General features: G+C 45.1%; 2 protein-coding genes across 8 annotated transcripts; one reads left to right on the forward strand and one right to left on the reverse strand.

Annotated features, from left to right (window-relative positions):
- Positions 1-6,000: 6,000 nt before the first annotated feature.
- znf341 (zinc finger protein 341) lies at positions 6,001-13,750 on the reverse strand. 7 transcript variants are annotated; one of them, XM_076983762.1, is made up of 16 exons: positions 13,612-13,750; positions 12,861-12,968; positions 12,542-12,732; positions 11,789-11,938; positions 11,478-11,699; positions 11,103-11,259; positions 10,753-10,843; positions 10,275-10,480; positions 9,505-9,677; positions 8,972-9,180; positions 8,509-8,605; positions 8,181-8,313; positions 7,885-7,996; positions 7,584-7,654; positions 6,854-7,114; positions 6,001-6,741 (listed from the first exon to the last, which is right to left on the reverse strand). In XM_076983762.1, exons 1-16 carry the CDS (start codon positions 13,640-13,642, stop codon positions 6,521-6,523), a joined length of 2,433 nt encoding a protein of 810 aa, XP_076839877.1. In that variant the 5' UTR covers positions 13,643-13,750; the 3' UTR covers positions 6,001-6,520. The 7 variants fall into 7 exon arrangements, with proteins under 7 accessions (XP_076839877.1, XP_076839872.1, XP_076839876.1 ...); XM_076983757.1 differs by having other exon boundaries at positions 11,085-11,259; XM_076983761.1 differs by having other exon boundaries at positions 6,001-6,738; positions 6,860-7,114; positions 10,753-10,846; positions 11,085-11,259.
- A 399-nt stretch (positions 13,751-14,149) lies between these two features.
- Positions 14,150-20,603, forward strand: e2f1 (E2F transcription factor 1). The gene is made up of 7 exons (XM_076983764.1): positions 14,150-15,525; positions 15,789-15,888; positions 16,015-16,234; positions 16,505-16,657; positions 16,782-16,896; positions 17,082-17,298; positions 18,006-20,603. The coding sequence occupies exons 1-7, from the start codon at positions 15,280-15,282 to the stop codon at positions 18,263-18,265; spliced, it is 1,311 nt and encodes a 436-aa protein (XP_076839879.1). The 5' UTR covers positions 14,150-15,279; the 3' UTR covers positions 18,266-20,603.
- Positions 20,604-26,138: the final 5,535 nt, after the last annotated feature.

The following is a 26,138-nucleotide window of genomic DNA, read 5'->3' on the forward strand; positions in this document are numbered from 1 at the left end:
TGGGAAGACCGGGGAAAACACGTTAGACACACATAACAGGACGGTCACAAACACACAAACAGGGACATTGACACACAGAGGCATGAGGGGGAAAAGGGGATTAGGCAGACATACGGGAAGACACACAAACACCGGAACAGATACACATGTGAATGGAGCCAGGCTGTGCGCCAAGAGGAGAGCGGCCAGCGGAGATAACCCGGGGGCTGTGGGAGCTGCAGGCACTTCTGTGGGCGGTTCTCTTCTCTTCACCCTCCACCGGGTGCGGCGCAGCTGGTGGACGAGTCGGGTGCAGCGCGGCTGGTCTCTCCAGTAGCCCCCGAGGGGCGCGCTGCAGGAGAGCTTCGCTCCTGCTCTCTCTCTCCTCTCGGTTCGCCGGGAGATCCCCCTCCTCCTGGAGATTGCCTTCCAGACCTGGCAGTGGGAGCATCTTCCTCGACCTCCTCACTGCCCAGGCTCCAGCTCATGGGCTCCTCCGGGCTGCCACCCCTGGAGTAGTCCATTTCGCTCACCGATCTGCTCCTCCCCCTTACGGTCTTGGCGGAGTGATCCGAGAGGTACGAACTCCCCTCATCCTCTGTGCACGACTCCCTAGCACGACTAGGGAGGATAGTCTTCCTCTTCACCCTCACCGTAGTACACGGTGAGGCCGGAGCACACGGAGGGGGGATAGTCCTCTTCCTCTTCCTCACCAAAGTCTACAGTGGGGGTGGAGCACACGGACGGAGGGTAGTCCTCTTCCTCCTCCTCTTCCTTCATCCTCTTCACTTGGAGAGTCCCCCCCCCTCAAATTTGCATAGCTCAAAGGAGCCCACCCGCAGTGGTGAGAGTTCCCTGGTGGGAGAGGGGTGTCACTCCTTCCAGAGCCACACCGCTGTCTCACGGTAGTACTCTTCCAGCTCCGGGCAGGATGTCTCCTGAGCCTGACGGAGCATTAGCACACACACGGGGTGCTGCTCCATCAGCTTAGGAGTCAGCGTGGCGGTGTGGCGCTGGGCAGGGGAAGAGGCATGGTGTCGCTTGCTGGATCTTTGGCCCTTCTTTGCCCGGGTGGTGTAGCCCGGCATTCTGTCTCCAATGGCTCATCGTTCTGTGACCTTGGGGTGAGGCGACAGATGAGACAGGAATCCTTGCCTTCGTTTCCAAACGTTACGTTTAATAGACAACACAAATAGTGCTGATAGCGCACGTAGCACACGAAACAACCAAACACATGTACGACTCTGACAATGATGAGCACAGGACACTGCGCAAATGCACATTAAGTAGACAAACCACACGTGATGACGAGACGAGCCACAGGTGAGACGGATAATCACAGGACATAACCGCACCCACGGAGATCCATAGACATAGACAAGTAGATGCAGACAACGTAAACACATGCCCAAACGGAGGGGTCAGGGACCTCATCATGGACAGAAGCTACCATCATTGTAATACACAAAGAGGGCAAAGACCCCACTGACTGTCAATCTTACAGACCTATATCGCTGCTGAATACGGATTTACGCATACTTACAGCAATCTTAGCAAGATGACTCAACAAATCTATCATCCAAATCATCCACCCTGATCAGACGGGATTTATCACAGGAAGATATTATGCCGATAACCTAAGGCGCCTACTAAATATTGTCGCGTTTTTATGGTCTCTATGTTTATGGAGTTTACTTGCGTGGGTGTAGAAGCAAGCCGCGACAAAGACACTTGAATGCAGTTAGCCGAGTCGTTTACTGGGAATCTTCAGCAGTACAGGGCAAGGAAATAACCAACACTCACCACAGTCTCAAAATCAATGGGACGTTGTTACAGTCTCTGTCTGGCTACAGGTGTTGAGGCACTCTTGCTCGGGCACAGAACGCTATTATTTTCGTCCATGCGGTGAGCTACGAACTGCCTTCTTCATAAACCAAACTCAGACTACTGTTCTCGCTACTGCGGCTGCGCATGACTTGCAAAACAACTGAACACAGGAACAGCCCAGCCATTGGCACAAAAGTAACTCCACTAACAATGTTAAACACAATTTAAAGTAAACTAAATGGTTTCAATCCGTCTACACTACAATATAATAACCGCTCAAAAAGAGAGTAAGATGGAGTCGGCAATCATGTCTCTAGATGCCCAAAAGGCATTTGACAGAGTATACTGGAAATATCTGATCCACACACTGAAGCATCTTGGATTTGGCCCACACTTTGTGGATTGGATAGAAACACTTTATTCTTCTCGGCAAGCAGCGGTCAAAGTCAATGGTTATAGGTCTGATAGATTCCCACTAGAACGAGGTTGCAGACAAGGATGCCCACTTTCGCCCCTCCTATTCGCCATCAGCATTGAACCATTAGCCCAACTCATTAGAGACGATGCAAATATTAAATGTACAATAATAAATGAAGAAACAGACAAAATCTCATTATATGCTGATGATGTACTACTGTACATAACAGAACCTACATCAACAATCCCTCATTTAAAAGAGCTCATCTCACAATTTGGACTCTACTCAGGCTACAAGGTGAATGTAGAAAAAACTAAAGCTATGGATATAAACTGCCCAATTTCAGATACCACAAAATTGCAGAGTGGATTTAAGTGGCCCAAGGATGGTATTAGATATCTCGGTATCCATATGCCCCCATCTTTAGATGATCTTTATAAGGCAAATTATAGTAAACTACTACAAACCATTAAAAAAGATCTGGACCGTTGGGCTTCACTCCCAATCTCGCTAATAGGCCGGGTTGAAAGTATTCGTATGAATGTCTTACCCAGACTACTTTATGTATTTCAGATGCTAACAGTGGAGATTCCCAAACCAACCTTTGATAAATTAGATAAATTGATATCTGGATTCATTTGGCAAAATAAGCACCCCAGAATTAGATGAAAAACTTTACAGTTATCTAAATCTAATGGAGGATTTAAACTCCCAAACTTAAAATATTACTACTGGGCTGCACAACTGAAACCTGTAACGTGGCTTGCGCCACGGAGCGAGGAGACGGACACAAATGCTGAGATGATCGAGATTTAATACAGGGAATACCAAAACCAGGGTCGATAAAACAGGCATGGGTCACAACGGGCAGGCAGTCCAGACATGAAATACGAACAGACAGAATCGGTATTAAACACGACGGGGAAACACGGAACAGGCAGGAATACTGGCAGCGGAAACAATACTCACAACGAACAGGTTGGAACAAAGCACAAGGCACAAAGTAGACAAAATCACGGATACTGGACTGGGGAAATACTGGGACTTTATACATAGAAACTAACTAGGGACAGGTGATGGCAATGACACTGGGGCGTGGCAACAAACAAGGAATAAACGCGACAAACGAGCAGGGCGGGACAAACAGGCAGGGAACAAGGACATGAGGGAACCCAGAGTGACAGCTACGAGAGGGGGCGTTGCCCTACGTGACAAAACCCCTATTGGTATGGATACAAAACAATATGGATACCCGATGGCTGGAAATAGAGAAAAGCATGTGCTCGGTGCCACTACAGATGTTGCCTTTCTCAGATACTCCTACAAAAGAAATGACAATCTGGACAAAAAACACTCTCAAAATCTGGAACAAAATACAATCAGTTTTAAATTATCAAAGTTAGTATCACCTTTAACAAATATAGGATTTATGAAAACATTTACACCTAATATATTAGACATGGGATTTAGAAATTGGTCTAATTGTGGACTCTCTCATATTCATCAACTAATCAAAGAGGGCAATTTTAAAACCTTCGAACAGATGAAGAGCGAATTTGGCCTCCTCAATACAGACTTTTATAGATATTTACAACTTAGAACCTTTGTTAGCCTACACCTATAGAAAGCTTTTTAATGGACATACAAATGGGAAAGGGAAAACAAAGTAATTAGTAAAATATATGATCAACTCTTGTCAATGAATAAGCATGATTCCATATACATAAAGCAGAAATGGGAGAGTGAAATGAAGGAGACAATAGCAATTAAATTAAATAATCAACATGAAGTGAGATCATTACAACCCAGCACATTCACTTTGTTCGCAGGACGCAGGGTTATTGACTGTTCCTAGGATCAAAAAGATCACAGCAGGTGGAAGAGCCTTTTCTTTTAGAGCTCCACAACTGTGGAATAATCTTCCTGCCTCTATTCGGGACTCAGACACAGTCTCAATGTTTAAATCTAGACTAAAGACTCATCTGTTTACTTTGGCCTTTGATTAATCTGTTACATATTTACCACATCACATATCTTTCTTCTCCGAGGTTCACTTGGGGAGTAACACTGCAGTTGGAGCCTACAAGTGTCATAACTCAGACACGGAATGAAAACCTGGCGTTCATCACAAGACATTTACATTGACAATATCAACACCAAGAACTTTCATTCTAGTTACCTTATACTTAGCCTGATTGTGTGATTTGTTTGTAACTTGTGTATTCATCTATATAATTTGTTTTTGTGTAATTTGTGTGTTAACGAGCCGCCCAATGGAGGATGGGTTCTCTTTTGAGTCTTGGTCCTCCCAAGGTTTCTTCCTATTCCCCACCATCTAGGGAGTTTTTCCTTGCCACTGTCGCCTTGTAAACCTTGTAAATCCTGTAAAGCGCTTTGTGACAACATGTGTTGTGAAAAGCGCTATATATTTGATTTGATTTGATTTGAATAGCTGAGGATATATGGGAGGAAATATGCACTGAAGCACAATTAGCCACAAACTCTAATACCTGGAGGGAATTTAAATGGAAGGTAATAACCCGGTTTTTCAAAACGCCAGCAATAACTGGTAAAATGGGCCCAGCACAACCCAGCTCATGCTGGAGAAATTGTGGCACACAGTTTGCCAACCACACTCATATCTTCTGGTCTTGTCCTAAATTAAGGGTGTTCTGGGAGGAGATATTTGACGCTTTAAAAGCAATTTTCAGAAGAAATGTTCCAAAAAACCCACTAGTGGCGATATTGGGAGAAATACCTGAGGGGATGGTCAAGAAAGCCGACAGATATCTCTTAAACATCTTACTCACAGCGGCATTGAAATGTATAACCATAAGTTGGCTAAAACCTGAACCCCCTACATATAACATATGGATTCAAAAAAATTTGGACATTTACTTAATGGAGGAAATTACATACTCACTAAGGCTCCAAAAAACTGTGTTTATTACGCGGTGGAGCCTAGTCATGCCCTTATTAAGGGTTAATAGATCTAACCTCGGTGTCGGTCAAACGACAAAGCAAGCTTGTTCCATGTGTTGCCAGTGGTACTGCCACCTGCTGGTTTAGCATGGTACCTACTCATTTATATGAGTACATCATATATTACACATTTACAGTGAGACAGAACCATAGATTGGTACAGAACTTATTTCTCACATCGATCGATCTCACGGTCGATTCTTAGTGTTGACTTGTAGCTCCCGCGGTAGCCCAACTCAAAAGTAGACCAAAAAACCGCACCCCGCGACCCCTGAATTTTTACCCGCGGCTGGATTTTCAAACATGCCCAATTTGGCGTGAAAACCCGCGAACCTGGCAACTCTGGGCTCACCTAACTAAAGGTCTAATATAACAGGTTTGCCACGACTCATTAGCAAATATCGCCATCTACTGGCTGGCAAAAGTTTGACCCAGTAACTGAACAGGAAAATTACTTTTACAGAAATTTTGTATGGGCGGAACATCACCATCATGTGTATCTATGATGTGAAGCTTGGTGCTTTACAGTTGCAGATATAGGTGAATTTGAATCATTGCTTTTTAAATGCAAATTTGAACACTGGAAAATAACAATAAAATCCATTTTTAAAGACTTCTAAGAATCTAAAATACATTTTTTTTCTTAAATTGTTCTGTTTTATTTATCACAAGAGTGCAGTGTCTACTGCTTGCATGAAGGCTGTCATTTTCTTATGCTTATGTGTGTCTGTGTATCACAGCAAGGGAACCAGACCATTCATTGCTTGAAAAACAACAAAAGCACAGCGCTAATATCAGGTTCAAAAGTGCATGTTTTTATTTAGCAGCACAGGTCACAAGACTCCAACTCAACGATGCTTTCAACCACATTCTTAAATGGATTCCAGCAGCTGCCAATGTCAATGTTCTCCTTGATCAAGAAAATTAAGAACAAAATGTACTGTTTTAATATAAAACAAATTTTGTGAATAATTAAAACCCGAACCTCTAAAGTGGCAGAAATCCACTTTGTTCTGCTTTTTAAATCATGTGGTAGCTGTAGTGTTCCAGACTTGTTCCTGAGTCCTGAACCACTTCAGAAGATGCACAATGACTGGAGATCTCATCGGTTACTTGTATCCACAAGCCAGTTTGGCAAAACTCAAAACAAAGCTTGCCACCCATAAACTGGTTTAATACATTAGTGAAAGGTTTGCATAACTCTTTCTTCTAATTGGTCAGCCCCGACACGTAGCAGCTCAGAGCACAGCACCAAACAACCATGGAAGGTGGGACGGCTTGCATCCACATGGCTGCTGGGGCTCCGGCCCCCCGTCAGTCCCCTGGGGGTTCAAATGTGTGTTCAGTCTCTTCTGCACCACCCTCATCCCTCTCTCCCCCCCTGCCTCCTGCCAGGGGCCCCTCCGTCTCCACCCCCGGCACTCCGCTCACGGGCATCTCTCCCTCACCACTACCATCATCATCCTCGTCTTCGTCAGGTGTCTCTGCGTACTCTCCGTCAGGCTCCACGACTGCGGTTTCATCACCATCACCTGCTGGTGAGGGTCACACACACACACACACACACACACACACACACACACACGTATATGTTACTAGCTGATCTCCTTAACAAACAAGCACAAAGCCACCCGTAGACAAAACCACCTTCACCCGCTCCCCTGCCGCTCCTCCTGCCGCTCCTCCTCGTCCTGCCGCTCCGCCTCTCCCCGTCGTCCCCGCCCGCAGTGGGCGGAGTCACCGTCAGGGGGCACCTGTGGTCCCTGTAGTACTTGTGGCGAGTGAAGCCCTTGCCGCAGGTGGTGCAGCGGTGGCGGTAGCTGTTGGTGTGTGTGTGCTGGTGCTCCACCATGTGTGCACGTCTGCTGAAGCTCTTCTGGCAGTACGAGCACTTAAAGGGCTTAATACCTGCAAAGAGCGTAGAATCACCTTGGTTACATGGACCCACACCACACACACCACCGGGTTTAAGTTCTACAGACAAGAGTCTAGCCAGCAGACTCTTGTAAATATAGACTGTAACGTTAGTATCTGTGTAAGTAGCTGATTAAGTTGCTGGGTATATTAATATCGATTAATAAGACTAGTGCATAAACAAGGGAGGAACGGGTCATGCTAAATGAAGCCAAGACTGGATCTGCGAAACGGCTGATATTCAGACTGTGTCTTGTTTTGGCTCACAACATCGATACGGAGGGTTGAGAAAGCATGTTCAAAATGAACGTCCCAGGTCACAGACAAGAGTAAATCACTGACTGTCTGTGCTGGCTCCAGCATGCACCTAACCACCCCTCATTCTGCAGCGGTGAGACGGGCTAGCCGAAGAATCTGTGCCTTACGACCCACGCACAAAACTGAGCTGTTACTCTGTCCTTACCAGAGTGAGAGAGGATGTGAGCCTTCAGCTTGTCAGGCCGGTTGAACTCTTTTGTACAGCCCACATGAGTCCTTTGACAGATCAACAGCACAGACAACACAGCACAAATCATTAGAAATACACACTTCATACAGTCAGTATTCATGATAATGTAGACTGTTTAACAATGTACGTATAAATATGCTGACAATTGTACAGTGCAGTAATTCTGTCAGCTGTATTCTCTGGTAGGCATATGCTTTTCTTTAGATCTTTGCAGACCCCATCCCCCTGACCTCCGACCTCTGCCCTCCGACAGTACCTGAAAGGACACTTGTACTTCTTAAAGGGTTCGTGGATCAGCATGTGTCTCTTCACCTTGTCCTTGCGGTTGAACGTGGCTTCACAGACGGAGCATTTATACGGCTTCTCCCCTGCGTTGCAGATAAGGAGCACAAGCAGTCTAGATAACAGCGTACACACAACCGAGGTCTGACGAAACTGACACGGACGGCTGAAGCTAGCTGAAACACAAAACGAACGTTTCCTAATGGCACATGCTGGCTAGGGCTGGGTAGACTGGAGAATGTGAAGGAGAAATCCCTACAGAAGTCATACCTGAGTGTATCTGTGTATGAAGTTTGAGGTAGTGCTCCGTTTTGAAAAATTTTTTGCAGATCTGGCATTTAAACTTCCCACTTGCACCATGAGTCGAGAGGTGTCTCCGGAAATACCTCTCACAGGGGAAAACCTGGACATGCGCACACAAACGCACACACAAAAGAATGGCATAATTCAAAAAGACAGTTACATTCTAATGAATACACAAGAGCCCTTCAGAAATCATCTTTCCATTTTCATTTAATGTTCACTTCTAACACTTCTAAAAGGAATAAAACTAAGTGATCCCACTAGTGGCGTGGCGTCCTGTCCCTGTTCCTCGTACCTTTTGACAGTGGGGGCAGGGGTAGTTGTGGGAGGCGTTGAGGAGGTGCTGTTCCAATGCTTCCTGTGTGGAGTACTTACTCTGACACTTATTACACCTGCACAACAACAAGAACACCAACAGTACCCATTACATTAAAGCTTCACGCATTAGTCATTAGCGTTAATCATTAAAACAGGCATTTTTTGTGCTATTTTTAGACGCTGACTGTCGAAACAGCAACGTTTGCGCCCGATCTTGAAACTAGTATCATGTGGGGCCTCGTGCACTGGGCAAAGGTCGCCTAGTCTGGAATATCTATCTGTAATGCACCTGAATCCAAACTCTACTAATCTACGGTGTGGCGGAAAATGCTGGCTGGCGTCTGGAGCGACCGGGTGGAGCGACTGGGTGGAGCGACTGGGTGGAGCCCTCTCCAGGAGGCGGGGCTGGGGTGGAGCCCTCTCCAGGAGGCGGGGCTGACCTGTAGTAGCTGCTCTCCTTGCGAGGGATCTGCTGGGGACAGAAGCTGTGGGAGTACTGGTGCAGGCCCAAGTCGAAGAGCGTGGGGAAGACCTTGCTGCACAGGTGGCAGCGGTAGGTCAGGTCCTCCTGGTGCGTACGGATGTGCTCGAGGAACAGGTCCAGCTTCTGGAACGTCTGTGAGCACGTCTTCACCACACACCTGTACACCTGCACAGAGGAGCAGGACGACCAAACATGCTGGCATGTATTGCTGGCTCTAGTTCAGGTTAGTTGTCCTAACGGATTAACCCGCAGACCCTAGAGACACTTAAATCGCAGTCTTTGAAGTCAAAATACTACAGATTTTTGATAATCCCTTTACCTATGACTCAGGTATGCTGATGAACTAGCCAACCAATTACATCAACTCTTCAGTTAACCATCAGTAAATACAAAATCCAGCACCAGGATAAGGATTTTCCTAACTATATAATTAACACTCCTGACTTGACTCACAGGGGCTGAGAGAGCCCACCTCCAAGGCTTTCCCACCTGCTCGTCCTTGTGCTGCGTCATGTGGGACTTGAGCTGGAAGTAGGTGCTGAACTTCACAGTGCAGAACTGGCACTGGTAGGAGCTGTCGAGGAGGAGGACCTGCTTGCTTTGCGGCTGGCCCGGCACCTTGGGTTCTGCCTGGAGCTCACCACCCTCACTCGCTTCCACCGCTGCTGGGAGATCAGAGCTATTTTCACATCCGGGGCATAAATGTGCATTGAACAAACTAATTTGTGTTATGTCTGAAAACATTCCTGTGTGAAAACTACAGGCCTTGTTTCAAACACACAGATTAAGCTTGGCCGTCTGCCAATCAGTCTAGACCAGGGGTGGCCAACCCGTCATAGACCAAGAGCCACTTTTCTTACTGTGTTACGGCAAAGAGCCACATCGTACATGGACGAGTGTAGATTGTTGAGCGGGAGGGGGTCAAATGCGTGTTTTCCACTACGCCGGTTTTAAAAGTATAAGCGGCTCGCTAGGCTTGTAAACGAACCGCGCACCACGAAAATGTAGCAGTGTGTCGCCCCGTTACTGCAGGTGAGCCCGCGGACCGGCTGGGGAGCCGCATGAAACCAGGCAAAGAGCCGCATGCGGCTCGTGAGCCGCGAGTTGGCCACTCCTGGTCTAGACTTTCACCGGAGACGCCACACTGAGCATGATGGGTAGGGACATCAGAGTTAAGCCCCAGTGGACATGGAGGTTAATGTGAGTCTCAGAGACAACGGAAAACCAGGGGAAGGCAGCGGTGGAGAGCGGAGCACTACCCTGCGCCTCCTGGCCCTCCGCAGGCTGCCCCGCCCCCTCGTCTGCTCCCGCCGGGACCACCTTCACCGCGACGGGCAGCCTGGCAGCAGCAGCGTGGACGCCCGCCGGCCACACCTTGTGCGTCTGCATGTGCTTCTTCACGTTGGACTTCTGGGCAAAGGCGCGGCCGCAGACGATGCACTGGAACGGCTTCTCGCCCGTGTGGCTGGACAGACCAGAAACACAACAAAATTAGCAACGACACCAATGTCTCATATTACATACACTACATCTCGTCTTAAATACATCATATCAACATCTTAATTGAACAAATAATAGAAATATTTTTAATAGACCAAATGCTTAAAGTTTAAGTGAAATTTTTTTTAGAAACATTTCATAAACAATTCATAAATGCAGCTGGCATATGTAGTGTTTGAGTGTGTGTGAGTGTGTGTGTGTGTGTGTGTGTGTGACATGAGCCGCTTGCACTTTCACCTCCTGATATGCTGCTGCAGGTCGAAGTTTTTGGTGAAAACTTTATCACAGAAATTGCACTTCAGCTTCTGTCCCTTAGCTTTGGTCTGACCTGCTGGGGAACAGCATCCATTACACAAATGGGCCTTGACCACATTCTCACACTCCACTCTGGTAGTTTCACAGCTGTCATTTCACATTCCTGTTTAGAATGAACAGCCTCCATGCTGGAATACAATATTTAAGCTTCTAAGCTCTTTTTCTGCTCTGAGCCTAGTGCCAATAGCCATTCTCCGTTGAAAGTCCCTGATGAGATGACCCTTCTTGCGGGTCCAGGGTTGTGGGCTCAGTACCGTCCGGCGCTTTCTTGCCGTTTCTGCTTTTCTTGGTGGTGATGGGTTTGTTGTACTCGGCCAGCTCAGGCAGAGCCGACGTGACGCTGCAGCTCTTGGGTTTGGCCGCTGGTTTTGCCGGACTGTACACGGGAGCGCTGGTGAAAACCTGACTCTGGCTCTCCACACACTGACCCTGAGTCACGCACACACACACATACACACACCAAAACGCATCCACAAACACCACAACAACAAACTGTCAGGCCTAGAATATATTAGCTACCTAACCTAGGATTTAGTAGGTATCAACCTAGAACTTAGTAGCAATCTAATGATCAGCTCGGTTGCAAGTTAGCCACTGATGGAATCACTTTTACTTTGATGTTCTCTACAAATACAGTCAGAGAGCACCTGTGCTTGAACCTGCTGGAATGGCTGGAGACCCAGGGCATGCACCTCTGCACTACCACTCCCAGCCACAGGGGGCATCGTGCTGTAGACCTGCACCACCGAGCTGTTGTGACTGGAAGGGACCTGTGAGGAGAGTGGCTGGGCTTGGCTGGGGGGCAGGGCATGGGGGGCCTGCGGGTGGTGCTGCAGGTAAGACGCTCCACTGGGCATGCTCAGATTGCTCTGGAACGAGAAAGAAAACTCCCATCATCCTCCTCTCCTCAGGTAAGCATCTCTCTGCCAGCCCATGTTCCCGGGGAGTGCCCAAATACCTGGCTGGAGGCCTGCATGGCAGCCACTGGCTGATCCATGGATGCAAACGCAGAGATTGCCGACATGAGGACCTCATCGCTGACCAGAACATTCCCCTGGACCAGTGTGTGTGTGAGGGGAGAGGGAGGCACCGTGATGTATGTGGACACCTGTGTGGATGTGAACATACAAACATTCACACATAAATATAAATATTTGTTCGGTGTACACAAAAAGTACAATTTGATATTTGATTTTGAAGTTGCAAGTTTTGTATAAAATGTGCATTGTACAGCTATACAATTTAAATTCTCATAATTATATGTACTTATACATTGTAGCTTGACAGTGTAATGATAATTTTTATAAAATGCAAACAACAAAAATATAAACATACTTATTAATAAAAAGGGTACTTATTAATATTGTATAGTCTTGATGCATAGATTTGATTTAAAGCTAAATGCCATAATAAAAAGTGTTCTCTAAATATTGTTCTCTAAATATGTGATATATTAAGCCTTTTTTTTACAGTTGCACCTGCAGGAATGTGGATTATGTGTATAAGCTACGTTGTAGGTACAGATCACCTGTACATGTCTGTAGGCAGGTTTGAATTATAAGCCCCCCTACCTGTCTGTAGAAGGATAATGCATTACAAGCTGTCTGTGGGCAGGTGTGTGTTGTAAGCAGCTGTACCTGTCTGTGGGCAGGTGTGTGTTGTAAACAGCCGTAACTGTCTGTGGGCAGGAGTGTGTTGTAAACAGCTGTACCTGTCTGTGGACAGGTGGTTGTGGCACAGCACTGATGGAGGGGATAGAAGTGTACGCATTGGTGGAGGCCAGCGACACGGTGGCCAGGGACGGGGTGTTTGACTGGCACTGCTCCCGCTTGTGTGTCATGAACGCTGACAGGGAGTTAAACTGCTTCTTACACTTTCCGCAGAGGAAGACATCATCGTCGTCTGCAAAGAAAAAGAAAACAGCTCAGCATCCCACTAATGCCTCAAGAACGTGAAATGCTTTCCACATACATTAAAGGATTGAACATTCACTCTGTACTCTATTGGGCAAGAGTGAAAATGTTGCTCACCCATTGGCTGAATGGTGGTCCCCGAGACATTCTGAGTACTGGGATCTGGAACACCACCTTGACCATCCAATAGGGACTGGACAGCAAGCACTGTTTGGTTGTCCATGCCTACATATGAGTAAAACAAGACGTAAATGAATCATTCTATTCATATCTGAAAATGTCAACATTGATGAGTAATGATATGTGCTTGAAAGCAAGATCATTCCTAATCTGACAAAAATAGTTTATGGTGCAGTGTAACAGGACTGATTACAATATTACGTATATGACATAAGTATAAAAGTAGATATATGTATTTAGGCTTGTGCGGCAGGTTTTGCATAGCCGGAGTAAAGGGTATTTTTATTATCATTAAATCGTTGTGGCGGATCGTTGAGGCTTTTCCAAACACACGGCTCTCTCCCTCCGCCATTTTTCTCTCACTGCAAGTAGCTGTTGTTTCAGTGGTACTCCCTCCCCCTTCTCTACGAATCTCTGCACCGGTGCAATAAAAGTAAAACATCTTAACAAACTGATCGAAGACTCCGCACCAACATCAAGCACAGAAAACGATATATTTGTTTACTTCAACAACACCGACACATGTAGTTATACATCAACATAAACAATGTTCCTTGCTCTGGGAGTAAAGAGGAACACGGAAGAAAACACGTCTGTTGAATTAAAGCTCCGGTTTTCGTAGCAAATGCAGAAGCCAGCCGCTGCCCTGGAGGTGATGTTTAAAGGTCTGGAAATTGTTTATTGCTACCTTCTAGCACCTCAAAAATGGCCTGCGACATCTTGGAGTCCTCGGTGGCGGAACAGCTCCGCTCTATTTGAAGGCGCTTGCGTGGGACACGCAAACGAGTGGGCGGAGCCTCACGTATCTCTTACTTCGATGGAGCGCAACTTTTGTTTTTTTTTCTGTATCTCAAATTCGATCGTAAAATGTCTTTATGATATATCTAGTCATCTCCTATCACGTAAGCACTCACAAACTGCTGTATAATAAACAAAAGGGCGTACTAACTACACAATAATAACCTTCAGAAATGGAATTTGTTTATTCTAACGTACATTATAACTGGGTAGGAAAAATAAACGATCTAACAACGATTTGCCCATCACATTAACCTAATTATATAGCTTAAACATGCACATTTGACACACAGCCACCATATCCCAGTGCCGCGGTGAGTAACAGGCACAGTAGCCAATCAGAAAACAGGAGACCTTGACGTTTCCGCCAAAGAGCGAAAGTTCTTAACCAATCCCCTCGCAGCGTTTCGGCACGTGCCAGTTTCGCGGCAAAAAGGATTTGGCGCGTAAAACCTCAACCTTGTTCCGATCAGCTGGGACAACAACAACAACAACAACAACATCAAGACGTTCGTTTCGGAGCCGGGACGACGTCGGGCGGGGTGCTCGCTGGCACAAAGTAACAGTCGGACGGACTATTTGACGTTTTGATTTGAACATGTGTGTATATATGGCGGTGTGGATGGAAGTGTTGTTTTACTAAACGGTACAGCTTCCTGAATTGGGTGACAAAAGCGAGCGGACCCACTGTAGTCGGCGGAGAGCAGCGCAGCGCCGTCGGCTTTGTTCTGTCAAAACCCGGGACTGTTCACGCCGACGTGTGTCGCTCGGGCTTCGGCTCCGATCACTGCAGGAAAGTTAGTCGGTGCACTTGTAAAATGTCAAAAACGTTTGGTCATAGTGTGCGAAATATATTGGCCTACTTGTGTATTTTAGTTAGCCGACCAGCTGTGCTACTGAGCTGTCTAGCCACATTACAAGTGTATAAAGCGATGTAACGCATGGGTGTAGCTGGCAGTGTGTAGGACCGGTGTGTGTACGTTATTACACTTATTACACATCAGTAATTATCCACATTTCACAACTTTCACTGCTTTTATATCCTAGTGCACGACAGGCCACAGTCTGGTGGTCCGGCTGTATGGGGATCTAGTCTGGGCCAAAACAAAGACTCCCTGTACTGAAGAGTCTCTTACAGGACTGTAAAACATCACGAACCAGCAGCTTTCAGAGTTATAACAACAACTGGCTTTGTTGTTTAAGCATTTTAAGTAGCTAGCAACTTTTTATTTTTTTTCTCTTCCTCGTTTGACTCTTAACTGTAGTGAGGGTCATATTTGTAGTTTTATAACAGTTGACCGAGCCTGACCTGGGTAACTAGATGTTTTATTGTTTTATATGAATGCGACAGGCCTAGATTTGGTTTAGCTCGTTTTCGTGAAATATCGATTCTGTATGTTCGAATATTTGAAAATGGCTGATCCAACACTACAGTCTTCCCACACTTCATTTGGTGTAAATCAGTCGTGTGCACGTTAGTGTGCTGAATGAAGCAGGAACACTGAAAGCGCAGATCGGTGAAGACGTCTGTAAAGGACGATCACGCTTTTAACGCGACATGTCCGAGACGTTTATATCGGGGCAGACGTCAGAAGACCTCTTGGTCGATTTCGAGTCGCTGTTAAACAGTGGAAGTATCGACTTCGGCGAGGACCACCAGATTGTCATCATCTCCACCCCCGGTACCGTGGACCTCCACTCGGCCGTGCCGAGCGCCGTTGGAGACATCCTGCTGTTCGCCACTCCGCACACCACCACGGCCAATGTGCCAGACCACAGTCGTCCGACCTTAGGCAGACCACCGGTATCACCTTAAACCTTAATCACGTTAAGATAACAAGAATGGCATTAGTAGTAGTAGTAGTAGTCCGGGGATTAATTGGTCATTTTTTCAAAAATAAAAACAAAACATGTAACGTAGTTTAAGAAGCTTTGTGCAGTATTCTGTTGTGATTTTCTCTTGTGGCAATATGAGCCAGTTTTGCATATACTAGTATGTTTGTAGCATTGCACTGTCAAGAAGTCACCTTTGACCTCTTATGCATATTCTGTGAACTTTGGTCTCAGGTGAAGAGAAAGTTGGACTTGGACAATGATCACCAATACATTAGCAGTACCAGACCATCACAAAGTCCCGGTCCCTCAGTCACACCCGTTCCATCCAAAGGTGCTTTCTTTTACTTCATTTGGAGAACCACTGTAGGGTTTTTAGCTGCTTGATAATAAAGTGAAAGTAAGCTTAAACGTAGCTGTCCATCAAATCCAAATGTGATTTGCTTGTTTTATTCTTTAGTGCCTAAACTGAATTCAGAGAAGTCTCGCTATGATACATCACTGAACCTTACCACCAAGCGGTTTCTGGATCTGCTGGCCCAGTCCCCTGACGGCGTGGTTGACCTCAACTGGGCCTCACAGGTTCTCGATGTGCAGAAACGGCGCATTTATGACATCACCAATGTCCTGGAGGGCATCCAGCTCATCTCGAAGAAGTCCAAGAATAACATTCAGTGGCTGTAAGTGGCGCCCGTTCCGCTAGCACCCGTCCCACTGTGCTGCTTTCAGTGGACTTCCACCAATCAACATTTTAGCTTTGCTGTAATTATCCGGAATTATTTGTTATCCTAAGTCAGGACCTGATGAGAGATGAGTGCTTTTTCACCTGTGGAATCAGTGTGCGCATGATTAGCATAGCATATCATAATAATATGGTATTAGCATATTATACATAGCATACACTTGCATTTGTATTTAGCATACACTAAATACAGTGTGTTGTTTTACAGTGGGAACCGTATGGATGGGGTGTCAGTAGCACGGTGTCAGGAGCTGCAGAAGGAGGTGTCTGAACTGTCAGGGGCTGAAGACAAGCTGGATGAACTCATTAACAAATGCAGCCTCCAGCTCAAGCTTCTGACCGAGGACTCCGCCAACAAGAAATATCCTTTCTGGACGTGTTCGTGTGTGTGCGCGTGCGTTTGTGTGCAAGAGCGCGTGGAGAGAACATTTCTGTAGCCTTAAAAAGCATTCGAACGCATGCTGTTGTCTTTAACACAAAGCTACGGTGGGCTACGTGAGGTGCCAAGACTTGCGAGAAACTGTCGACCCCCCAGATCAAATTGTCATGGTGATTAGAGCCCCACCTGAGACGCAGATGACTGTCACAGATCCTTCTGAGGTATTAACTACATTATTATACATATATTAAAAAAAAACTGCTTGCAGTGTTGCATTTAAGTCTTTCTCTAAATGTATGTTGTGTGCTAGGAAAATTTGAATTATGTTTCTGAAATATTTGTTGTCTTTTCTTGCTATATCCGACTTCATTCTTGAATGCTTTTTGTTTTGTCTTTGTGGTTGCAGGGGTATCAGATCTCCCTGAAGAGCACCAAGGGTCCCATCGATGTCTTCTTGTGCCCAGAGGACAGTTCTGGGGTTTGTAGTCCAGTAACAGACTGTAGTCCAGCCAAATCGGCCAACTACAGATCTCCTCTACCGGCCTCATCTCCACAGGAAGTGACATCATCAACACCGTCAACTCTTCCTAGTGCCTCACCACTTCCTTTGGGTAATGAGACGGGTAAGTGCTTAACGCATGTGTCTGTGTGTTTGGTAATGAGACGGGTAAGTGCTTAACGCATGTGTCTGTGTGTTTGGTAATGAGACGGGTAAGTGCTTAACGCATGTGTCTGTGTGTTTGGGTAATGAGACGGGTAAGTGCTTAACGCATGTGTCTGTGTGTTTGGTAATGAGACGGGTAAGTGCTTAACGCATGTGTCTGTGTGTTTGGTAATGAGACGAGTAAGTGCTTAACGCGTGTGTCTGTGTGTTTGGGTAATGAGACGGGTAAGTGCTTAACGCGTGTGTCTGTGTGTTTGGGTAATGAGACGAGTAAGTGCTTAACGCGTGTGTCTGTCTGTCTTTGGGTAATGAGACGGTTAAGTGCTTAACGCGTGTGTCTGTCTGTCTTTGGGGAATGACACGGGTAAGTGCTTAACCCGCGTGTCTGTCTGTCTTTGGGGAATGACACGGGTAAGTGCTTAACCCGCGTGTCTGTCTGTCTTTGGGGAATGAGACGGGTAAGTGCTTAACGCGTGTGTCTGACTGTCTTTGGGTAATGACACGGGTAATGCTTAACGCGTGTGTCTGTCTGTCTTTGGGTAATCAGACGGGTAAGTGCTTAACACGTGTGTCTGTCTGTCTTGAACAACCAGAGACCTGCAAGCAGTAATTAACCTTAACTGTTTCAGCTCTGGTTCAACGTCTGGTTCTCCATTATTCTCTTAGAGCCCTTCCTGGACTCGGACCCGTTCTCTAGCTTATGTGAGATGCCTGACTTCGATCTCTCTACACTGGGCTCGGCGGACTTCCTGCTGGAGCGGGCTGGCAGTGGCGCCGCCGGAGACGGATTTGGGCTGGCGGTGGACAGCTTCATCTGTCTGTCCCCACCCCACAGTCGGGAATACCACTTCGGCCTCGAAGAACACGAAGGCATAAGTGAACTTTTCGACTGCGATTTCAGTGACCTCGGCCCTCTGGAATTCTGATAGATAGATAGATGGAGAGAGAGAGAGAGAGAGAGAGAGAGAGAGAGAGAGGATGGGAACAAAGAGGAAGGACAAGAAAGATGTTGTGGCTGGGATGTGGTATATATATTGCACTTCAATGCTCTCCTTCTCTTTTACCTTATCTAAGGACTCGTGGATAGTCAAGCACTCTTTGCAAACTAAGCAGCCCCGTCCTGCCCACACTGGGTCACAGCGGCCCAGACGCGGCCAGACGGCACGACGCGTGTCCCCAACCTCTCATGTGGGCAGCAGCTAGGAAACTTCTGGCTAGCCTGCTTCGTCATGGCAACAGGGCTGCATCTCAAAACAAATAACCAGCACTCAGTCCATTGCAAAGCTCAGATTTCGTAAGCTTTAAATGGCCAATTAACTTATTTATATAAAAATAGATTTTTTTTTTTTATTGCAATGTGTATGTAATGTTGAGGGTTTTGTGCATATGTTATGCATTCCATGTGCATGTAGGTTTGAATTGGAACTGACGAGGGGTTTTGTGTAATTTCTGCTCAGGAGAATAGATTATTTCAGGAATTCAGGAAGGTTTCTTTTTTGTGATATATGGTAGTGTATTTACAGCATGTCTGTAGTGTGCGGTGATATTGCAGTGGATGAGTATGTGTGGGATAATCACCACAGAGTTGGGATTTGTAGTTCTTTTTGTGTCATTCATAATGCAGTCCTATTATAATGAGAAGAGGAGGTTCCAGGTCACTGGTCAGCAGAGGTTTTACATGTTCAGAAGTAACTGGTTCGTGTTTAAGTAATCTTGGAAGGGAAGTGTCTCACACACGCTGTTAAACTGCAGTCTGTCAAACCACAGACCTCATGGCTCATATTTTTGCTTTTGGTTTTCCTTTTGATTCAGATTGCTGTCGTAATTATGGTTAATGCACAGTTCAGTCTTGGTATCTAGAAGTGCCTCAAATATAATCATGAGCTTGTTGATGGTGGGTGGTGTGCAGTGTTGTGTTCTGATTGCTGGAGCCATTTGGGACGATAGCAGATCTTTGGTGCAGGTGTGTGCTGGAATCAGATATGATGATCCAAGCCGTACAGGATTAAACGTGAGAGCAGCTCCCGTCTGCTGACGTCTCCCACACACGTACTCCCAGTAATTTTTTCTAAAACATGTTTGTATTGTACAGTGATAAATTGATTAATTTTGTTATTTTGAGTATTTCTCTGTATTTATTGGAATTGACCCATTAGAGTAATTTTCTGGAAAAAAAATGAGTATAGAAGTCTTTAAGAAGTCTTAGTCATCAGGTTATGCCCTTTCCCTCCACGCTTTTGCTAATGTTATTTTCTCAAATGTGGAATTATAAAACTTAGATCTTGCTTTTTCATCTAAGTAGAACTACTCGAACCTTCTGGTTCTCTTTACTACTTTTGATTGAACACCGAGATCTTTAGCTACTCTTATTCATGGTTTACACAACCAGAATTCTAGCAGATTTAACCATCTACACCTGTACCTTTGAGTGTTATGTTTTAAAAACAGGTCAGAGGCCACTTTTTAACAAATTTGTGATTTTTTTTTCCTGCCTCAGAGTTGACTTACAAACACAGGCTTTAAAAGTTTTATAGTTTAAATTCTATACATTTACTCTCTGGTTCTTATAGTTTTTATAGTAGATTGCAGAGTAGAAAGCAAGAGATTCTGATCTATGGTAGGAGATCATTTGATAAGTTGTTAAGCTATTTAATTCATACATTAGTATGAGGAAATAAGAGTGGAAAAACAAAAAGATTGATTGGGTGTTGAAACCCTCTTGCAAGGCAGCTTGTGTGTGTGTGTGTGTGTGTGTGTGTGTGTGTGTGTGTGTGTGTGTGTGTATGAGAGATGTTCAAAGTCTTGGGTTTGTGTGCTTGAGGTTGTAGTGTTTTGTATTTTTGTTTGTTTGTTTTTTTGTGGAGGTTTGCAGTGTCTGTTTAAACAGTGTCCAATCATACTGGAGCATTCTATCATGTTGGGTTTGATTGAAGACTTACAGATTTTTATTTGATTTGTTGGTTGATGCTGATGGTGGTATACGTTTAATATGTATGGAATGAATGTTGGATAACTATATATGCTATAGTAGAACGTTTGCTTTGAGACGTAACATTACAATTATATCAGTTTAGCAACTGATTCGCATATTAATATGTTCAGCTAAGCCTGTGGATAAGCAGAACACCATTTTCATTCATGCAGAGAAAACATGTCTATACATCAGTCTTTTGTTTCTTTATTCTGTTTCTTTTCACTACCTGCCACGCGTTTGTTTCCATTTTACCAACTTTACAAATAAATCAGTTCGTACCCCCTAGCTGTACTGGTTGTGAATGTGTTTGTAATAGTCCACACTGGGAAAGTGAAACTGCATTTTAAACTCTCACCCTTGAAGGTGAAAGGTTTATGTTGCTTGGAGTATGTCCTCTAGTGGTGGTTCTATTAGACGTCTCAAACAGGGACGCAAGCATAACTCTGGCACTTCGCGGATGTGAGTTTAAGAGAGTGAACAAGGTCAGGATGTTTGGCACCAGCTGGCCAAATGCAGGATTTCATGCTTCAAAGAGAATCCTGGTGCACTCACAGCAGTGCTGAACAAATTATTTACAGTAAGCCAATAAGACTGTTACACTGGCTGAAAGTTAAACTCCACATATTGGTCACCAACCTATCTCCCTTTCTGTCTGTCCATTTCTCTCTTCTTTTGCTGTCTCCCATCTCTTTTCAGCCCAGGGTTTGTAGCCAGGAGATTCCAGTTTGAGCTGTAGTTCTCATTCCTGTCTCACACACTCTGGCTTCTGTCCTTTGTGTGCAGTAATGCTTTTGGAGTCTTTGTGAGGGAGAATGAGTGGTAGCCACAGCACGGCTCTACGATACACTCCCCTCCCCTCCTTCTCTCCTCCCATCCACTCCCCTCTCCTCCTTCTCTCCTCCATTCCCCTCTCCTCCTTCTCTACTCCCCTCCATTCCCCGCTCCTTCCCTCCCCTCTCCTCCTTCTCTCCACCTCAGATGTCCCGCAAATGTTCCCAAAACTGATATCACAGTTCCAGCTTGAGGATGTGGATTAAGCCTCAAATTCAAGTCAATCATATTTTTTGTAAATATAGCAAAACGAATTCATCACACCGAGATTTGATGTTGGCTCCTTGCCTACCTCTTTCAGGCATATAGCTCTCTCGCACCATACGGGATCCTTTCAGTTAAAATAAAACTGCATGGGCTCGAGACAGTACTACAGCCATCATTATAACTGTCTGAAATGCTATGACTAGTTATTTTGCCATTTTATTCTGCTATTTATTTTGCTTCTATTTTTCATTGCTGAGACCAGTTTCTCATTTTTAAGCATGAAAAAAAAATGGGGAAATGGCTATTTTGGTTATCACGATCCTTTGCTTTGAGGATATATTTGATAAATGGGAGGTGTTTAGAATTTGATTCTGTGCTCCTAACAGTAGATACACAACAAAGCTTTGGCTGTGACGAGTACCCCAACGATGATCGTGGGAGCTGTCTTCACCATTCTTAGCGGCCCACCCCGTCAAGCACTCCTCACCTGCAGACTCTGTAAAAGACTCTTTCATTCTGTATACAAGAGTGTGAGATCATGAAGGAGCAAGAGAGAGAGAGAGAGAAAGTTCGGAGGGTCACTTCGGATGGCTCTCAGGGGCTTTCACCAGTCTTTGCAACAGTGTCCTGAACCAGGTGAGTTTCATCATGAGATCCCATCTGTGTGTGCCATGCCACGGTGCCGAGTGCTACTGACTCCTTCAAGCGCGCAGACAACAGGAAGCACACGTGTGGTTCTGTTTGTTTCTCTGCACCTGAATTACTCCCAAGTGCTCTTGCATCTTGATTCCTCAGTTTAGTGTTTTGACAGCTCTGATGCATGGAGCTGTTTTTCCAGTCTTCTGTGGGTTGTGCTAGCTAGGTGCTTTGGGGCAGCAGACCACCAAACTGCAATGGTCTGGCCCACAAGGCCTGAAAGTAAAGGTCACTGATACTGCGAGGTAATAATGAATTAACCACTAACCCCTGGCCAACAACATATTGCTAACTCAATACTGTGCGCCATACCTCTAATTTGATGCTAACATGCTTCCCAGTCAGTTTGAACACTCGGTGCTGAGAGCTATGGTGATCCCATGCAGAAGTGTCACGAGCTTCAGCTTGGGCTATGACACTGATCGCTGAAGTGTGTCGCACAGATGGTGGAAACAAACCAAAGCTGTCCAGGGAGAGCATATGGAGACCGTAACAAGCAGTCCTCCAACTCCTCCCTCGGGACAGACACTCGTTACTTTTAAAGTGCTGAGCGTGGGCCGGAGCAGGGCGGGACACTTGAACTTGAGCTCAGTGGCGTGTGATTTGACAGACTTCATACTCACTCCAGCTAGAACTTTTCTAGAACCATCTGGAATCTCCTTTTCCTAATCAAATTCTGGCATGTGGCGTAGTCCAGCTGTTTCTCCTCTTCAATAGTCCCGTTTGGTTAGTGAGGGGTTTATCAATTAGCTGGCGAGGGGGCTCAGGTGTGTTCGGTGCTGGGAAGGCATCCAGTAATTCTGCAGTTAGGCCCTGGAGATCTGGGGTGGAAGCACGCTGACCCGTTATCTTCATCTTGCGTGATTAAAAGCCGGAATACGCCCACATCTCATGATCCGTGGCCATATATATATATTCTTGGTTCGCCACAGAGTTTAAGTGCTGTGCTAAAATTTTTGATTAAAATAAGTAATCCTTAGTGGTTCTCAGTGAATGTCATTAATATTGAATTGTGTCAAGATTAATCTTGTAATGAGGATGTAAATTAATATGTATATTTGTACTGAACGAATATAATTCTTATGCAATCTTCTAGAACATGCCAGAAACAATAAAATAAACAGGTAAGATAAGAATTGAAAAAGCAAGAATATAATTAAACAATTGGCATTTTTATTAATAGAAATTTTTACAAATTCATCTTACAGATGTTTTTTGTGAAGCTAACCAAAGGCTTGATGTTAGCAAATGACCTAGTTAACTAGCTACTGATGTTATTGCTTACTAGCTACTGCTTATCCTATGACTGATGGTAATCTTGCTAGGTTTGTCTAGACTACTTTTTTACACATTTTTTACACTAGTTCTCTTGCTGCTTGGTGAATTGTTGGTTACAAGTTATTTGGTTTATTGTTAATCTTTACATTACACTCCTAGAACATCAAATTTATAAAAATACAATGAACCAATCCTTTATCTAGATCTTCATATATTTATATTTTCTTTTAAAAATACATAACTTAGCAGCATTATCAACACAGATGAAACTTAGAATAAAAATGCACACCGAATAGACATGAATACTGAACAAGAGCTTCACTTAAGCTTTAATTTCCGCAATTTACAATTGTTCACCTAAAACAATTTTTTTTCCTGAAAAATAACAAGAACAAAGAAAAATAAATAAAACCTTTTTTTTCAAACGAAAACTTTCATATTCTATTTTGAGGACGTAGAATCTCCGCCCAGCTGACTTTGGCTTGGCTTGGAACGCACTTTAGGGCAGCATGGGGCGCAGGCCCTCTCGGGAGACGGTCCCAATCGTGTGCTTGTCTGCAGTGTGCCGCTCAATGCCTCTTGCCCCCGAGGGTACATGGAGGAGAAAAAAATCGATGGTTGGAAAAAAAAACCAAAAAAAAAACGATGTACTTTTGTGAGAGCTTGCAAAAGTTCGCAGATGTACATCTTTTTTTTTCCCCCAACCATTGATTTTTCCCTCGTCCATATCCCTTCCAGGGCTCCGTAAATAACAAGAATCTCTGGTACCATTTTTCTCGCCGCCACCGAGCAGGAATCTCCACCTGAGGGAGGAGCACTGCTTGGTTCACTCAGTCTGATAGGTGGCAGCTGCTGGAGATCCTGAAGAGCTTTATTTATCCAAGTGGCCTGACGAGAAGTGCGAGTCTTTTATGTTACACCATTTGAACCGATTAAAAGTGTGTGAACCCTAAATAATTTGGACTCACTGAGTCGATTCTTTTGTAAATTACAGTAAATGTGAGTACTTTGCTACCAGTTTACCCTGACATAAATTCATGAGCTGCATACTTAATGTCCTCATGTGGCCTTTTAAAGGAATCCAGAGTTGGGGCCTTCACGCCCTATGCTGGTGTTGTGAGCCAGGGGCGTGTCCAGCGAGACTGTAGGCGGGAGCAGAGTGAGCTCTCATGCCTACACCAACCGTCCTCCCATGTTTCACCTTGCCCAGAACACATGCTTGGCATGGAAGTAGTCCATAAAATTGTCATTACCTTTACTGAGCAGAAACCTTCAAAAATGACGGTGCTGCAGTAAAGATAAAAACTGAACCTGGCAATATTTCAGTGGGTTAACTACAAGCCTCCGTGCTGTTCTAAGATTAGTTTGTATCTCCCATAGAGACCACAAGGAAATCAATATTCAGTATATGCTTAAAGAACCTTTATGCTCTATACGTGTGCTTCTAAAGCCAATAATTTTGATGCAGGGATTGTGACTGGGATGTGTGATACTACAAAGAGTAATGGGGCTTTTGTTTTCCTGTGCTGACCTAGATCTCTCCCCACTCAGGATTAGGCCTAGATATCTCCCCACTCAGGGTTAGGCCTAGATCTATCCCCACTCAGGGTTAGGCCTAGATCTCTCCCCACTCAGGGTTAGGCCTAGATCTCTCCCCACTCAGGGTTAGGCCTAGATCTCTCCCCACTCAGGGTTAGGCCTAGATCTATCCCCACTCAGGGTTAGGCCTAGATCTATCCCCACTCAGGGTTAGGCCTAGATCTATCCCCACTCAGGGTTAGGCCTAGATCTCTCCCCACTCAGGGTTAGGCCTAGATCTCTCCCCACTCACCTTTGATCCAGCCCCTCTTCCTGTGTCTTAAATCCCAGCAATAGTGTCTTAATAGCTTAAACATCGTGACAGGTGCTGGTGCCGTCACTGGCACGGTGGCACGGTGGTTTCCTTTAGATTTGCCTCACCATTACTTTGTCAGGGAAAAGTTTAGCACCATCAAAGCACTTAAATGCAGTGGTGTTCAAAGACCAGTGATTCTTTACTGACTCCACTGATTGCTACCGATCCTCCATATAAGCACAGTTCATTCAGCCGTGTACAGAACCCAAGTGAGACCAGTGTTTACTAAGAATGTTTGGAATGTCACTTTGGCACATTGTTTGGCTTTGTTCAGTATGGGAAGTGTTTCTGATTCCCAGCCCCTGTGTCAGGAGCATTTAGCCCTTGTACTGTGCATCATGTCATCAGACATACTATTTAGTCTGACTATGCACTCTGACTGCCTGCACCATCAGTGGCTAGGGAACAGGGTTCATGGCTTCTCACACTCGGGCATATACCTGTACTCACCAGACTATGAAAGATAATGACAGGTTTGTGATTTGTGCTCTTGTACCACGGAAAATGATCCCAAACAACCTTTCAAAAGTAAGAGGAAAAAAGTTTCCATCACAGATCACTATGAAGAAATGTGATCTTACTGAGCAGTACTGTGGGTGTGTTGTGAGTGTGAGACGTCTCTACAAGGTCTTCCAAGTTAACTCAGTGAAGGCTAGATAGTCATAGTAGAATCGATTTTAACTTTGTGGAATTCTGCTGTGGTTTACGCCTTGTCCTCTGTTTTTTAGAATGTATCTTCTGTTAACACACCCAGACAATAAGCAGGAAGGTGACATTCACACTTATATACAGTATATGTCTGTGTAAATGTGCGTTGTGTATGTATGTCCAGTGGTGGTTGGTGTGCTGTCCTGATCTTAACTTCCTCCCCTGTGCCTCAGCGGGCTATGGTTTCCGATAGAGTATGCAAAAATGATTT

Source organism: Brachyhypopomus gauderio, chromosome 21 (assembly GCF_052324685.1).
Source record: "Brachyhypopomus gauderio isolate BG-103 chromosome 21, BGAUD_0.2, whole genome shotgun sequence".
In the NCBI taxonomy this organism is placed as follows: domain Eukaryota; kingdom Metazoa; phylum Chordata; class Actinopteri; order Gymnotiformes; family Hypopomidae; genus Brachyhypopomus; species Brachyhypopomus gauderio.